The 13,974-nt window shown below is 40.2% G+C and overlaps 1 protein-coding gene across 38 annotated transcripts in view; it reads right to left on the minus strand.

Annotated features, from left to right (window-relative positions):
- Window positions 1–983: 983 nt before the first annotated feature.
- SLC16A12 (solute carrier family 16 member 12) overlaps window positions 984–13,974 on the minus strand; it is a 102,788-nt gene continuing 89,797 nt past the window's right edge. For all 38 annotated transcript variants that reach the window (XM_060404976.1, XM_060404965.1, XM_060404981.1 and 35 more), the window contains 4 exons: window positions 11,936–12,079; window positions 9,771–10,350; window positions 7,181–7,440; window positions 984–3,795 (listed from right to left, as the gene is read on the minus strand). In XM_060404976.1, coding sequence (XP_060260959.1) covers window positions 3,533–3,795; window positions 7,181–7,440; window positions 9,771–10,350; window positions 11,936–12,079 — 1,247 coding nt within the window. In that variant the 3' untranslated portion in view covers window positions 984–3,532. The remainder of the gene's footprint in view (window positions 3,796–7,180; window positions 7,441–9,770; window positions 10,351–11,935; window positions 12,080–13,974) is intronic.

The following is a 13,974-nucleotide window of genomic DNA, read 5'->3' on the forward strand; positions in this document are numbered from 1 at the left end:
AAAGAACTGTGGATGCTGGGACAATGGATACCTCAAGTACACTGTCCTTTTCTTTTTGGTTCTGTCTATGTTTGGAAAGGTTCATTATTAGTAAAAATGTTTTAAACGTTTCTTTTATGTCATTATTTATTATTTTCCTCACTGTTCCCACCAAATGTTTCTCTGTGCTAATGGGACAAAACCCTAGTTATCTCTTACTGGGAGCTGCTCTGGCAACAGGTATAAAAATGCATGGTTTGGCAGGGTTTAAAAAGACTCACAGCTTTGAAGTATGAGATGAGAAACTCGGATATTTATCTTGAATTCACAGGATTTCACGTCAACAAGCAGTTTCTGCATTAGATCTATTGTGCCCAGGAAGGTGAGTGCCAGATAGATATCACCATCTTCATCATCACGGGGCAATGGGATTTCGGAAGGAACGCATTTCCTGACTGAGTAAGCACGACCTTGGTCATGCACAGCGTGCTCCCCAACCCTTTCCATGTGCCCCCACATGCAAATGCTCCCAAAGAGGCGTCTGGATCAACAGACAGCAAATTAAACCACTAAGCCCGAAGTAGCGGTCTTAATAGAACCAGAAGTCTCTTAGGAAGTCTTGGAAATTTTTAGTCCAGGGTCTTCTCATCTATACTCACTGGAAGACTGAAGTATAATCTGAAGGAGTTTATCTGCCCAAGGAAGGGCTTATTTCCAAATGGTGCAGTGACTACTGAGTCAGAAGTCATGGGACCTGATGCCTCAGGTTCCATGTTTATGAAAGGGTGAAAAGATAGGTTATTATGGGGATTAAGTAAGACATTGCAATAGGAAGCGCTTAACACAGCAGCTAACACATTGAAGTACTCAATAAATGGTTTTGGCTTTTGTAAATTATTTCATTACTTACAACATCTTTATATGCCAGTGACATCTTGGCTTGACCCCAGACAGACCCACTCATAATCAAACCCCTCGTGCAGCGGAAAAATATTTTCCAAACATGACTATAAACTCATTTTATTATGCTTTTGAAATAAGAAAATATTATCATAAATATCTGATCTATTAGTGAAGTCACAATCTGAAAAAAAAAGTCAAATGGTACAGTGTATCTACAGAAGTTACATATTTCTTTTGCTTTTTTTTACTCAATTTTAAAGTAGAACTTGCAGTGATATAAAGAAATATTTAAGATATAAAATCATCCCACCACAATTTTGTTCTTGATTCTACAAAGCATACACATTATTCTCATGAATCCCTCCATTTTTAAATAAACAGTATAGGCACATGGAACGTAACAGTAAAATTTTGTATAGATGACAATGGTAACCTCTAAAATCTACATTTTCTTTACTGGTTTTCTAAAAATGCTGCTCCAAAAAGAAAAATACAAATGTATGCATGTGTAAAGTCAGAATATCCCAAATATTTTACACAAATTTTTAAAAGCTCTGATCTCTATGCTCATTTTTCACGAATATTTATAATACTTTAGAGAAATTACATTGCTGAACAAGATAAACATAATTTTACTGTGACCATCATAGGAAAAAACACGTATAAGAATACTTATAACTCTTTATATTTCAAACAATCTTTAGGTTTGAAGATTTAAGAAATGACATTCAGTATAAAGCGTTATTCCAAACACATACAACTTCATTTTAACTTTGACTGTTTACAGATATTTTCCAAACATTGCTTTGAAATGGCAAACGACAAGGAAAGTGGTTTCACAACTAAATCTTCAAACTAAGTATAAAAATAACAGGAAACATTCCAATTTCTCTTTGGAAAACATCTATGAGCTACTAGCTTTCTGCCATCAAATCAAGTCAGCATTTCATTCTGAAAGCACTGTATTAATATGTAATATTTAAAATAATCCAGTTATAGGCAAAGACTCATGCTGAATCTACTTGGTCAACCTGGGTGCCCCTCATGGCTGTGTTTTTTCTTTCAGTACCTGTGTCCAGGCATTTGTGAGACCTCTCTGGGGACAGTGGATTGAATAACCTTCAGGGTCAAAATATTTCCTTGAAGTTCAGACTTAATGTTGTTGTTGTTTTTTTTTTTTTTGGCCATGGGGCTCAGCACGAGGGATCTGAGCTCCCCAACCAGGGATCAAACCTGAGGCCCCTGAATTGGAAGCGTGGAGTCTTAACCACTGCACCTCCAGGGAAGTTCCCAGATTTAAAAGTTTTAATTAATTAAAATCTCCTTTCAAATGTATAATTTGCCCCTATTTATAAGTGCAGCATGATTTGGGATTCTGGATTGTAGTTCAGAGGACTTAAAATGGTTAGGGACAGGCTGGGGGTCTGACCTCTTTCTTATCTCCCCATGCCCTCCCCTCATCAATCTGAAGACCCGAACCACAGGGAGATAGGGTACTTGGAAATGAGAGAACTCTTCTAATCCAGTGACTTAAGGTATGTGAAAGAGTTCTATGAACTATAAAACAACACACCACTAGCCTTTTTAACTTTGTCCTTCCTCTCTCCTGGCCAAAGCTATAATTTGTGAGAAGGCCACAGTGCTGAGGTTAACTCCCAAAGCCTTCTCATTCAGCAGAAAAGGTCCACCAAGTTCCTAATGATTATCTATACAGAGATGAAGAGCAGTGGACGCTGGAACAATAACTGACACAGGGAGAAAGGAACCTCACTTTCAGAACATCTCTAGAATAATATTTTTCAGGCAAAACTCTCACCTTGTTTTGGGTAATGCTGAAGTTAAATGTCGGATCTGAAAAGAAAACTCTCACCAGGGACCTGCTGATTCAAGAATTCAATTCCTGCCCAGCTGGAATGCTGCCAACATTTTCCCATTCCTAACAGGGAAGTCTACAGTTAAAATAAGTGCTCTATTTCTGAAGAAAAAAAGCGAAATGTTAGTGTTAACATTTCTGGTAAGATTTAGGAATCACCCACGTGACTTTGTGTGTTCTATCAATTTAAAGTATCATATGTGATAGCAACAGAGGTGAGCACCTGGCCGGAGGAAATGAGCTTTCAGTGGTGGTGGAAGGTGAGGATGCTAAACCTTCTTCCTAGTGGAGCTTCTCATTAGGATGTGAAACAGAGTGCTTAAAGAATAGATTCTTCAAAAGGCAGTGATTAAAATGTGATACCCCCTTTTCCAAACAGCATAAAGAAACCTACATGTCAATGCTTCTGGCTTACCTTCTAACTGAAGAAGGAAGGTGGAGAGACAGAGAGTTTGAAACAAAGCTGTTCCACTGTTATCTGCTTTAGTCATTTGTTGAAATTACCCCTGTTTACAGGAAATTATATCAGTTGTGTCCTAACATTCTCCACGGTGTGATGCTCTTTGAGTTCAATCGTGAATCCCAAATGGGGAAACTCTCAGCTGGTCCAGTTTGCTTTGTTATTTGCTATTTCCCAACCCCCTACAAACATATTAATAAAACAATAAATTTCCTTGGAAGGCAATGCTTCTGCCAAAATAAAGTCCTTCAGAAACAGATACAATCCGGTGTCCCACCTCTCTCAGCCCTGAAGATTCCTAGGCTCAAAGCCATTGGTCATGTGGGGCTGGAACCAAGCATTGCTAGAGCCGCAGATTCCCCATCTTTCTGATCTAATTCTCTTGCTACAGAATAAGCCACCGAGCCATTGGTCCATAGCTGCATCTTGGGATCTGATTCTTTGGCAAGGAACCGCAGCTGGGTTTTTTTCATCTTCTTTACAACTCTAGCAAAGCCAAGCAACAAAGAACTAAATATCATTGAGAATCCACAGAGAAGGAATGCTGCAGTGTAGCTGCCAGTCGTGTCTACAAGCCATCCTGTAACAAGCAACAGCAAGACGATATTGTTGAGTTGAAGATTTGACTATTTACTCACTCAAATCTAATAATTTGTGAGGATAATAACAATAGATTGCTAGCACCACCACTATCATTTTCACACAAAGCAGATCTAAAAGTATTTTGCAACAACTGAAAAATGCATTCTATTTTCTAGAGAAACTCCTAAATTGTTGTTATTATGTAAAGTGTTTAGAAGTACTACATTCTATACTAAGAATAACAGTATTCTTAATACACAATAAATATTAGTCATTATTAATTTCATGAATATGGTAGCAAAGATAAAAACATTATTCAAATTACAGAGTTTAGGATTATCTCTTTATCTAGAGTGTGAAGAGAATATAATTGTACAGAACCCTAGTAGTAATGTTCCCAGCACCATATACTGTCCATCTTGAGTAACAGAACATGCTCCTAGATAAAGCAGAATCCAAATTTCCTAATAGATCCAGACATTTTACCCTATCCAGTTTGAAAATCAGATTGTTGGGCCATGTTAAAGTTTCAAATGCAAATTTCAGGAAGCATAATTCTGTAATCACAGCTTTTTAAAATGTATCTGTTGTTGCAACAAATTAACCACAATATCAACTCCCGCTCTAAATTTTGAGGAGAATCAGAGTATATGATATGCAAAATATAAGTCCCAATAATCAGGGACTCAATGGGGTAAAATTAGACATTGGCAGGAAATTATTTTGTAATTAAAAAGGTTTTTAAAGTTCCTCCAAACTTTACTTATGTGCCAAGAAAATCCACACAGAAGTATATGACTTCTGCTCTCATCTACTTCAACAATTAGCCAAAAATGGCATGAAAAAATTATGAGAAGCCCCATAACGTGTCCTACAATCCAAAGTGAAAGTGAAGGTTGCTCAGTCATGTCCAACTCTTTGTGACCCCATGCACTATACAGTCCATGGAATTCTCCAAGCCAGAATACTGGAGTGGGTAGCCTATTCCTTCTCCAGTGGATCTTCCTGACCCAGGAATTGAACTGGGGTCTCCTGCATTGCAGGTGGCTTCTTTACCAACTGAGCTATGAGGGAAGCCTACAATCCAAACTGTTACTCTCAAATATTTTAGTTATGTGATTTACCTGTGCATTTCTTTAGCAGCAAGCAGGAGACTGAGTAAAGAACTATCATCTTAAAAGTCGTTAAATAAGAGAAGTATTACAACAGGAACTCACACACTGATCCTCTAACACCTAGTAATGAGTATACTATCTGCTATGCCAAATGCTGGAGAAGACTCTTGAGAGTCCCTTGGACTGCAAGGAGATCCAATCAGCCAATCCTAAAGGAAATCAGTCCTGAATATTCATTGGAAGGACTGATGCTGGAGCTGAAGCTCCAATACTTTAGCCACCTGATGCACTGATTCATTGGAAAAGACCCTGATGCTGGGAAAGATTGAAGGCAGAAGGAGAAGGGGGTGACAGAGGACAGATGGTTGGATGGCATCACCTACGCAGGGACATGAGTTTGAGTAGGCTCCGGGAGTTGGTGATGGACAGGGAAGCCTAGCATGCTGCAGTCCATGGGGTCTCAAAGAGTCAGACATGACTGAGCGACTGAACTGAACTGAACTGATGTCAGATGAAGGCCATGGTTTGACAAAAGGACCCAGGAATCCTCGTTTATGTTCCATGACTGTTTAACAGAATCACAGTGTTCCTAAAGGTTGGTAAATACAAAAACTGGCTATGGAGGGAGGATATGAGAACATACTGGGGCTATTTTCCAAAACTGAAGCACTAAACATATCATCCTCTATCATGGAGTTTAAACTGACCAGGAGTTTTTATCTGTAGCCATCAAGCAGTCACAATTTCTCCTGGTTTGACACTTTAGCAATTGCTGGGTTTGGAAATAACTTGAACTGTTGTCTCTTTACAACAATTGCTAAAGCAGAAATCCTGCCTTCTTCAAAATATCCCCTTCTTTCCTTCTAGGCAAATGTTTACTTCATTTCTCTTTTGCCTGTCTTCAGAGACCTTGTTCACTCTCAGTTTTAATCTAGGCAGGTAATAATCTGGACCAATCATTCTCATTCTTTAGTGTACAGGAGGATCACAAGACAACTGCTTGAGAATGTAGGTTCCTGGAACTCACCCCTAAGGATCCAAATCACAGATGGAGGGTCATGGAATCTGCAGTCTAACAAGGGTCCCAGGGGATTCTGTTGCAGTGATCTCAAGACCTCATTCTGAGAGACACTGGTCTAGACTACACACCCCAAGAAGATGGAATGGGTTCTTACCTGTTTGCTGATACACCAACAGCACCAAACACAGTGCTGATGTACACAGCAATAAATATCTGTTGAATTACTTGTTTAAGGCATGCAATACATATTTCTTGAATTATCTAATATACTCAATGAATATTTGTGGAATTACTGAATCATGTTTTTAATGTCTTATCATTTTACAAAACATTCTAGATGCTTTATCTTGAGTCCCAAATCTGTGTATCCAAATCTGGCCTCCCTCTAATGCTCGGATTTCATCCTTAAATACCTTATTGGGTATTTCAGATATCTGAGTAGGTCTAAATATTACATTTATTATTTTCTGGCAAAGCTACTCTCTTCCGCTTGCTTATTTCTTTCAAGTGTGCCATCATCTCCTGATGTATTGGACTTGTTCCCTCCTTCATACCCCCACATGCTAAAATCAGTTGATTTTCCCCCCAAATTTCCTCCTTTGACCACAGAGTTCATTCTCATTTCTGCTGCAGAAGCCATAGTTCAGGCCTTTATCAGATGGCTCCTGAACTATCAGAATGAAATTCTAACTGCTTCTCCACTGAAGTAGTAGATCATCTTTCTAAAACACATTCTGTATTACTCCTTTGCACAAAAGCTGTAATACTTCAGAGACCCATATCCTCTGAAGTATATAGGGCCCCACCTCCTTTAGCAGGCACTGGAGACACTCCACTATGACACCTGTACATTAACATTTCAGCTCACCACCTATCTCATCATTCTACCTCTACTGAAACCCTCTATGCCCGCCAGCCTTCCCTCTGAATATGCCCAACTTATATTTAAGTCTGAACAGCTGTTTCATTCCATTGCTCCCATCGTTTGTGTGGAACAGAATCAAGATCCTAATTTGGGACTCTCTTTCCCCAAGTACACTAAGGTCCTCCATTAGTTGGAAGAAGATTATACAACAAAGGAAGTAGGTGAGACCATGGTATTTTGGCGGCTCGGCCATTCCTTTCTCTTTCTTTCTTCCCAACTTACTTCCACTTCTCATAGTATGTTGTGTGAGTCCACTGTTTTTACATCAAAATGACAAAGAGAAGAGCTGACTGAGGTCAGGGGGTTTCCTCCGGAAACTTACCTGCGATGGGTGGGCTCACCAAGTACGGCACCGCATGCAAGAAGTACACCACGCCGAGTGCTGATGACAGAGAGGTGGTCCCCACAATTTCTGCGGTCACTACTGGGATCAAAGTCACATAGGCACCATCAAAGTAGCCAAAAGTACAAGCGAAAGGCACGAGCAGGGGAAGGCTTTGAAGCATTGGGAGGCAGAGATAGCAGAGCCCATCCAGTCCGATGGCAAAGAGGTAGCAAACATACTGGTAGTTCTTCAGACACCTGTGGATTTGAAGACCAAGAATGAGCGCAGGACACACAGCTTCTATCAAAGAGCTCTAGAATCCTGGCCATGTAGTGGTAAGCGCTTTATTTATAGAGATGGCCTCCCCATTGTGTGCTTTCTACCTTGTCTTCCTATCTTTCTTTTGGTATATGCAAATGCAAGAATGGATCTTCCCAGGAAGCATTATGGTAGAAAATAACCCGTGCACTAAAATTAGAAAGATAGATGTTTGAATCCAGTTCTCCCATCTACTAACTGCCTAACTCTCACCTCAATTCCTTTAGCTATAAAAAGAGATGTTATCTATCTCAGAGTTAATCAAGGAAATTTGTGAAATAACACATAGAGGGTCAGGAGACTAATATTTTCTACAAGTCTACCATATTAGATACTTTCAGATATATCATCCATTAGTCTCCAGCTCTTCATATATGTTCAATAACCCAAGGGGGTATACAAAGAGGAAGCCATGACATGAAGAAATGAAAAAGAATAGAACTGTAACTGAGTAGGGGCGGCTGTGAGTGGGGGGCAGTGTGTGTGTGTGTGTGTGTGTGTGTGCACCCTTGATGAGTGCTGATAACACTCCATTTTCTGGACCGGGAGATTGCTTAGGAATGCTTACTTTATATTTATTAACTACATGCATCAGTATTATGCACTTTTCTGACTAAGTCTTATTTCAAGATCTCCCCAGTGGCACATCCATGAATATTTTCCCTTTGTAGATCCAAACCCATCTATGATAGCAAATATCACAAAGACTCTGTATTATATCAGAGCAATTTACACGTTATAAATTATGTGAGAAAAGCAATTTATGCTTTTCTGCTTGTAATCTCATTTGAGTCTCACAAAATGCTATAAAGTCCTTAGGCAAATATTGAACTGGTCCATTTTACAGATGAAGACCCGTGAGGATCTGAGAGTTTGGTGATTTTCTCTAAGTCTCAGGGATAATATGGGGCAGAGCCAGGACAAGAACTTGGGTCTTTTATATCTTAGACTAGAAATCCCTCTTTCAGATCTGTATTAGACAGCTTCTGGTTGGGTTATATGATTGTAAAGAAAGATACCCTTTGCTCTTCCCCACATTCCTTAGCTATTAAAAGTGTGGCTTTTATATTTAATCCTAAATATTGTATTCATGATACTGGTGAATGGCAGTTGGATCCTGATTACTTCCCAAAGACATAACAGCTAAGAAGCCACATGATGATTGTTCTCCCAGGTCATAGCTCAAGTGTGAAAAGTCTGTCATTTAGGAGAATATGAATAGTTTGCTCTCTTCAATCTAGATCAGCATTAGCTGAAGAAACTACTCAGATTTCTTAAAACACTGGTTTCTAAGTCTAAAATTATAATGAAGCTATTTGCTTCTTGCACTGTCAAACATAAATATGTGGTGCTACAGATAATGTGCTATTATTGACCTGGTTCTCCTACCAAGACTGCAGTCTATTCCTCTCTCTCTGTTTCCAGCCAGTCTCTGGGGTGGTTCGAAAGACACTAAAACCACAGTGACCAGTCAGAAGTTGTTTTACTGGAGGACTGACCTGACTTAGAATGGAATTAAATTTGTTACCAGAACTTGTAACTATCCTTTGCTTATGCCATTTAGACATACCCATCATTCTAAATGATCTAGATCGGGGTCAGCAAACTATGGCCAAATCTGGCCCACCACTTGTTTTTTGGACTGTGAACTTAGAATGGTTTTCCCATTTTTGAATGATTGGAAAAAATTGAAAGAACAATAAAATGTTGTGACATGCAAACACTGTATGAGAAACTAAAATTTTAGTGCCCTTAAATAAAGTCTTATTGGATACCGCCACTCTCTTTCGGTCACATATTGTCTATGGCTGCTTCTGTGCTACAACAGCAGCGTTGGGTGATTGAGATCATATGACCTACAGAGTCAATGAGACTTTATCTCTTTAATGTCTATCCCTGTACAAAAAGTTTGCCGATGCCTGACTAGAAGAACCAACAAGGGAGTTGCCTTCAGATATTGAAAACCTGTTAACATTATTTAGACCTAGGTATTCTAGAGGGTAAGGTGATGAAAGGGAAGTTAAAGTCATTCAGTCATGTCTGACTCTTTGCAACTCCATGGACTAGAATTCTCCAGGCCAGAATACTGGAGTGGGTAGCCATTCCCTTCTCCAGGGGATCCTCCCAGCCCAGGGACTGAACCCGGGTCTCCCACGTTGCAGGTAGATTCTTTACCAGCTAAGCCATCAGGGAAGCCCAAGGTGATGAAGGGAAACTCAAAGCTTAAAGTTCCTTGTGGGGAACCAGCGGTGGTTTCACAGATTTTTACCTTCTGTCAGTTAGCCATCCAAACGTGATATTGCCAATAATGTCAATCACCCCAAGAATAGACATAAGAAAAGCAGCTTGCTGATGAGTCACTCCGACACTCAACGCATAAGGCACGAAGTACACAAACAGAGGGCTACAGCCATAAGCCATAAACAGGACAGAGATGGCCAACACGACAAAGTCTGACATCAGTAGAAAACTGTATTCCTGCTGCAAAGAGCTACAGAGGCAGGTCTGCACCCATTCTTTAGTCCAAGTCGAACAGGGAGATGCCCGCTTCAAGTCTTGTGTCCGAGTTCTGCAGACATGGTTCTGCTCTGGAGTGGTTTGGTCCTCTTTAAGAGTGATCGGCCGCATCAAGGCACCACAGACACAGAGATTCAAAACGAAGCCCCCAAGGATGAGTAATGCTCCTCTCCAGGAAAACTGTTCAATAAGGAGCTGAACCACAGGAGCCAGGATGAAGATGCCAATGCCACTTCCTGACAGGGAGATCCCATAAGCAAGGGCTTTCCGTCTGCTGAAATACTTGCCAACCATGGCAATAGCTGGAGAGTAACAAAGTGCAAATCCAAGACCTGGTGATAAAGAGAAGTCTATGAGTGCTAATGGTATGCCATGAATAGCCACTGAAAGAACATCTCTGAGAATCATACTATTGGGATTTAAGAGAATCTAAATCTCAAGTAAATCCCTTTAAAATTGCTTTCTACATCAAGCTGAAAATGAGTCTCCCCTCACCAGCCATCCACAATTTGGAAAGTATGGCATCTGTATGACTTTCTTCTTGGGAAGAAAAGCTTTAAGGTACTATGACTTAAGCAAAATAAAATGAAGACTTTAAAATTTATTATACAAGTTAAATTTGAATTAACTAGAAAATCAGGATAACACTGACCTGAGAAATGTATTCTCACCACAACAATTCTTTTTTAAATAAAGTTAATTTTAGTAAATTAAATGATCTCTGGGTAATTTAAGTATTGTTAAATTATTGATAAGACTTACATTATTGATAATACTTAAATTATCCAGAGAATTACTTTAACTCGTCACTGCACATGGAGATACAACCCTGATTATCTGGACCACTTTGGAATTTGTGTTTAAATAGCATATGTGATCCTGTGAAAGTTCCAGAGTAATTTTAACTATTAAGAAACGTGCTAATTTTATCCATGAACATAGCATGTACATATAGCAACCTGAAAATATCCCCAGCAGAAAGTCTCTTCAAGATTTTCCAGTTCTATTTTTTTTTAAGTTAAGAAAATCAGAAAGGCTTTAAACCTGGAATTTAAACATCAAGGAAGGAAAAGGAGAACTGCCTGCACCTCCTATTTCCATCTTTGGGACAGGGTGAGCAATGATCCCAGTTTGCTTGGACTGAGGGGTTTCCCACATGTGAGGCTTTCAGCACCAGGCCCAGGACAGTTTCTGGTAAACTGGGAGGATGGGACACCCTAGTGGTCAGGCCCTTTGGGTGACAGGGGACAGACACCTTTTTAGCTGACAGACCCAGATTTATAACCTCACTGTGAGATTATATCTTTTATTGGCCAGATCATGCTAGTCCCTCCGACCAACCTTGATCCTCTGCAGTCGCTGTAAGTGTGATCTGCGGAATGCACGTCGGTTGCTTCTCTTTCTATGGATTCCTTCTCTAAAGTGTATTTCCATAACATTGGAAGAGAATGTGTGATGTAAGAATATTCACAAGAGGCTTTTTTTTTTTTTTTAAACTGTAAACCTCCATTTATTGGACAATGATACTCACTAAAAAGTAAGGGCAACTCTGGTCAACCACAGATAGTATTTCTATGTCTTGGCAAAGATGTTGGGAGAATGATCATTGTTAAAAATTTATGTTGCCCTGGCTAATGTTGCTCTGCTTCTGAGTGAAGGATCTCAGCCATACATGGCTGCCCAAGGAAAGTCAGCAGTCACTGTTGTCACGTGGCTGAATTAAAGTGCTGACACAGTCTCATTACATATGACAGTCCATTAAATTTCTAGCCCTTGTGTTTAATCGTTTGGTAGGCAGACGTTCAGCTAAATTATGCATCCAACAATAGGAATATTTTATGAATTACTGCTCTGTGGGAAGGCTTAACAACCCCTGGATAGGGTGGGATGAGAAAGGGTGGTACAAAGTGCCCTTACCTGTAAGAACTCCCAGAGTGAGGTAGAGATGCTTCAGACTGGTGGCAAATGAGCCCAGGATGAGACCAGTAGATGCAAGCAAGCCACCCAGCATGATTCCCACTTGACAGGAAAAATGGTTACTGACAACACTCCCAAGTGGAGCTTCAAAAACAATAAAAAATAGGTTCAACATAGAGGCCTTGAGGGCGCTGTGTACAGGCTGGGGTGCTGTATCAGTGGCGCAGATAGCCGCCCATCCTCAGATCCTCGAGCCCACCCCACTCATCCTATGGAGTTAGAAACCAAGGGGAGAGGAAATGACCTGCCCACCCCACTCATCCTATGCAGTTAGAAACCGAGGGGAGAGGGAATGACCTGCCCACGGTCCCACAGAGAGCAAGTGGCAAGGCCAGAATCAGGAGCAGGTCTCCTGACTAGCATTTGACTGCTCATTCCATTTCTCCATTCTAGAATGGTCATAATCCCAGGAGAATGGGCTGCTTCTCAAACAGGAAGTCAGCTCCTTGAAACGAAGGCCTTGGATAGAATTTAAACACACTGCATCTAATGTGACTTTGATTTAGCTCAATGGTTGCACAGTGATATGCCTTGTATGTTTCACATATTATGGATAATACACAATTAACAACAATCATGACAGGTATATGGCGGAAAAGAAGGTGGGCAACACTGCATGGCCAGCAGTGTTATGCAAGAAAAGGCCAGGGAGAGAGATCACAGACACACTGCACAATCTGGCACTGCTTCTGGGCTTTTGAAAACCCTGTGGATGAGAAATGAAAGCCCAGGAAATCTAGGAAATGTGATGATAACATTTCAGTTAGCCTCATTCTATCTGTGGTTTAACAGTGTGTCAGAATTATGCCAACTTCCAGGTTTATAGGATAATAATTCAAGCTGGAAGAGGCCAAAAAGAAACTAAAGTTCAGGGGAATATGACATGCCCAAGATCACCAAAAAATATTCAGCTCAGGGCACCTGACACCGAGTACAATGTTATTTCACCCTATTATTCTGGCTTCTTGGGTCTTTCAGGCAGAGGAGATGAGTGGAGAAAGCATGCGAATTTCTTTCTAAAAAACAATTCATGCTGACACCAGTATTCATGGGAACAAGATCAGAAGAGCCAATTCTCTGGGTATCTGGAGAGTATAATTTTTATATAGATCAGGTTAAAATTGGGGCTTGATTCAAATGTACATGATAGCATTAGTCATCAGCCTAATATCCCATCTAGTTGGAATAGTAGCTGGATGCATATATAACCTCTAGATAACAGGAATGAACAAATCTCCTAAAAATACATTTAATTCTCCAGGCTGATGCTGTAATGGCTCTTGGAAAGTGACAAGATGTATATGAAACTCAATGAAAAATGTTCACTTCTCTGCCCATCATAGGGCAGATATGGCCCCAAGGTATGTCCCAGATGTGATTCTGCAGCCTCTTGTCCATACTCCAAACTCAACTAATGTCACCAGATGAGCAAACAAGTATACAGTAATTGGGTACAAGAGGACTCAAGGCCTTGGATAGAATTTGAATACACTGCATCTAACGTGACCCTGCTTTAGCTCAACGGTTCACGTGGTCATTGTGACCACAGTGGTCACTGAAGGCCATTTATTCCTCTCTGAGGGATTATAAATACTCTCCAAAAGATAACAGTGGGAGAGATGAGTCACCTGCGTCCTTCGTGAAAGATAAACATGGACGTTCTCACTGCCATGAGCACAGGCGTGCTCACACAAAGACAATGACTACTCATCTGACCCTGAAAATCAAGTGATCATCTTAACGTTTTAAATTAAAAAGATAGGCTAGAAAACCCGAGTTATGATTTCTTGATCCCTTCTGACCTTCCAGTGTTAGCAGTAGCATCAACTTAGTGGTCTTGTGAAACCTAGAATTGCATTCAAATTCCTTTTAACCAAGGAACTACATCAGGACAAATCAACCTGCTCCTGATTATGTACATTTTTCTAAAAATAAATATGAATCAGTACCTAGAATGGAATAGTGATGTAATTTATGTG

This window comes from Ovis aries, chromosome 22 (assembly GCF_016772045.2).
Source record: "Ovis aries strain OAR_USU_Benz2616 breed Rambouillet chromosome 22, ARS-UI_Ramb_v3.0, whole genome shotgun sequence".
Lineage (NCBI taxonomy): Eukaryota > Metazoa > Chordata > Mammalia > Artiodactyla > Bovidae > Ovis > Ovis aries.